Below are 1,968 nucleotides of genomic sequence, written 5' to 3'. Positions count from 1 at the left end.
TACTAATGCTTATTTTGGTGCTGGTACTGGTCCTATTAACATGGACAATGTTCAGTGTACTGGAAATGAAGGGATTCCTTGTCAACTGTACTTACTTATCTACCCATAACTGTGGCCATTATGAAGATGCTGGTGCTACTTGTGGCGCAACTTCATGTAATAATTCAGACATTCGTCTTGTTGGTGGATCTAATGCTAATGAAGGAAGAATTGAAGTGTGTATTAATGGAGCATGGGGTACTGTCTGTGATGATGGTTGGGGAGCACCTGATGCTGCAGTTGTATGTAATCAGTTAGGAATTGATGGAGGTAATAGTTACAGTAGTATTCATTACATATCAATGCGACATTAGGTTCCATTGCTCGTACTCGTGCTTATTTTGGTGCTGGTACTGGTCCTATTAACATGGATGATGTTGAGTGTACTGGAAATGAAGGATTCCTTATCAACTGTACTTACTTATTTATTCATAACTGTGGCCATTCTGAAGATGCTGGTGTTACTTGTGGTGCACAGCCTGAATGTAATAACACTGATATTCGTCTTGTTGGTGGATCTAATGCTAATGAAGGAAGAGTTGAAGTGTGTGTTAATGGAGTATGGGGTACAGTCTGTAGCCATCATTGGACTTACAGTGAAGCTGCTGTTGTCTGTAAACAGCTTGGAATTAATGGAAGTAAGTAAAACTAATTGCAGTGCATAAGTTTACAATAAGCAGTATCTGTACCTCGAGATGTTTCTTACTTTGGTTCTGGCACTGGTCCTATCAGCATTGGTACAGTATACTGTACTGGAAATGAAGACAACCTTACTCAATGTACATTAACATCACAATTCTTCTGTTGGCATTTCTATGATGTTGGTGTTAGTTGTGATTCACAGCCTGAATGTAATGACACTGACATTCGTCTTGTTGGTGGATCCAATGATATTGAAGGAAGAGTTGAAGTGTGTATTAATGGAACATGGGGTACTATTTGTGGCAATAGTTGGGACAGCAATGATGCTGCAGTTGTATGTAGACAACTGGGTCTTGGATCAAGTTAGTTTGTATAAAAATTGTTTATAATTATTATTGTATGTAGATGGTATTCCATATAGCAGTGCTTATTATGGTTCTGGTACTGGTCTTATTGCAATGGATGATGTACACTGTGATGGAACTGAGGAAGCACTTATCAACTGTCAACATGATACTTATCATAATTGTGATCATACTGAAGATGCTGGAGTTAGGTGTATCATAAACAGCACCTCTACAAGTAATTAGTACCAAAATCTAATAAGATATACATTTAGATTTAGCACATTTAATTAGATTGCATAGACAAAATACATTTCCTATACAATTTATTTCCCCAAGATACCATTATATTAACAATGTATTTTGAGTTGAAGGATAAATTTTTAACATTGATAACATGCAACATTTTTATAAAGCCAATTTTAGATTGTTGTTTATCATATTTTATCATGTAATCTCTGCTGCTTATCCCACTTCAGCAATTATCACACAGATCCCATCTCCTATCAACAAAAAGTCTATCATAAATAAATAGCATAATATTCTAAAGCTTCTTTCTAAATTATAGACTGTACTTATGGTAGCATTCGTCTTGTTGATGGATCTAATGATAATGAAGGAAGAGTTGAAGTGTGTATTAATGGAGCATGGGGTACTGTCTGTGATGATCTCTGGGGAGTAAATGATGCTGCAGTTGTATGTAATCAGTTAGGAATTGCTGGAAGTAAGACTAGCATAATTTGTTATTGTTCATTGATTACTATTTTGACAGCTTCTATTGCTCGTACTAATGCTTATTTTGGTGCTGGTACTGGTCCTATTAACATGGACAATGTTCAGTGTACTGGAAATGAAGGATTCCTTGTCAACTGTACTTACTTATCTACCCATAACTGTGGCCATTATGAAGATGCTGGTGCTACTTGTGGCGCAACTTCATGTA

General features: G+C 36.4%; 2 protein-coding genes across 2 annotated transcripts in view; both read left to right on the top strand.

Moving 5' to 3' along the window:
* Positions 1–69, top strand: part of LOC100639000 (deleted in malignant brain tumors 1 protein-like) — a 3,201-nt gene extending 3,132 nt beyond the window's left edge. The window contains exon 12 of the mRNA XM_020004501.1: positions 56–69. Within this exon, the coding sequence (XP_019860060.1) occupies positions 56–69 (14 nt within the window). The remainder of the gene's footprint in view (positions 1–55) is intronic.
* The window catches only part of LOC105311883 (deleted in malignant brain tumors 1 protein-like), a 10,687-nt gene continuing 8,784 nt past the window's right edge, over positions 66–1,968 (top strand). The window contains exons 1-6 of the mRNA XM_020004499.1: positions 66–309; positions 354–677; positions 720–1,043; positions 1,087–1,263; positions 1,594–1,749; positions 1,798–1,965. Of these exons, the coding sequence (XP_019860058.1) occupies positions 66–309; positions 354–677; positions 720–1,043; positions 1,087–1,263; positions 1,594–1,749; positions 1,798–1,965 (1,393 nt within the window). The remainder of the gene's footprint in view (positions 310–353; positions 678–719; positions 1,044–1,086; positions 1,264–1,593; positions 1,750–1,797; positions 1,966–1,968) is intronic.

Source organism: Amphimedon queenslandica, unplaced genomic scaffold, assembly GCF_000090795.2.
Source record: "Amphimedon queenslandica unplaced genomic scaffold, v1.1 AMPQUscaffold_12159, whole genome shotgun sequence".
In the NCBI taxonomy this organism is placed as follows: domain Eukaryota; kingdom Metazoa; phylum Porifera; class Demospongiae; order Haplosclerida; family Niphatidae; genus Amphimedon; species Amphimedon queenslandica.
Note: the sequence above shows the minus strand (reverse complement) of the source record. Positions and strands in the feature narration are given on the sequence as shown.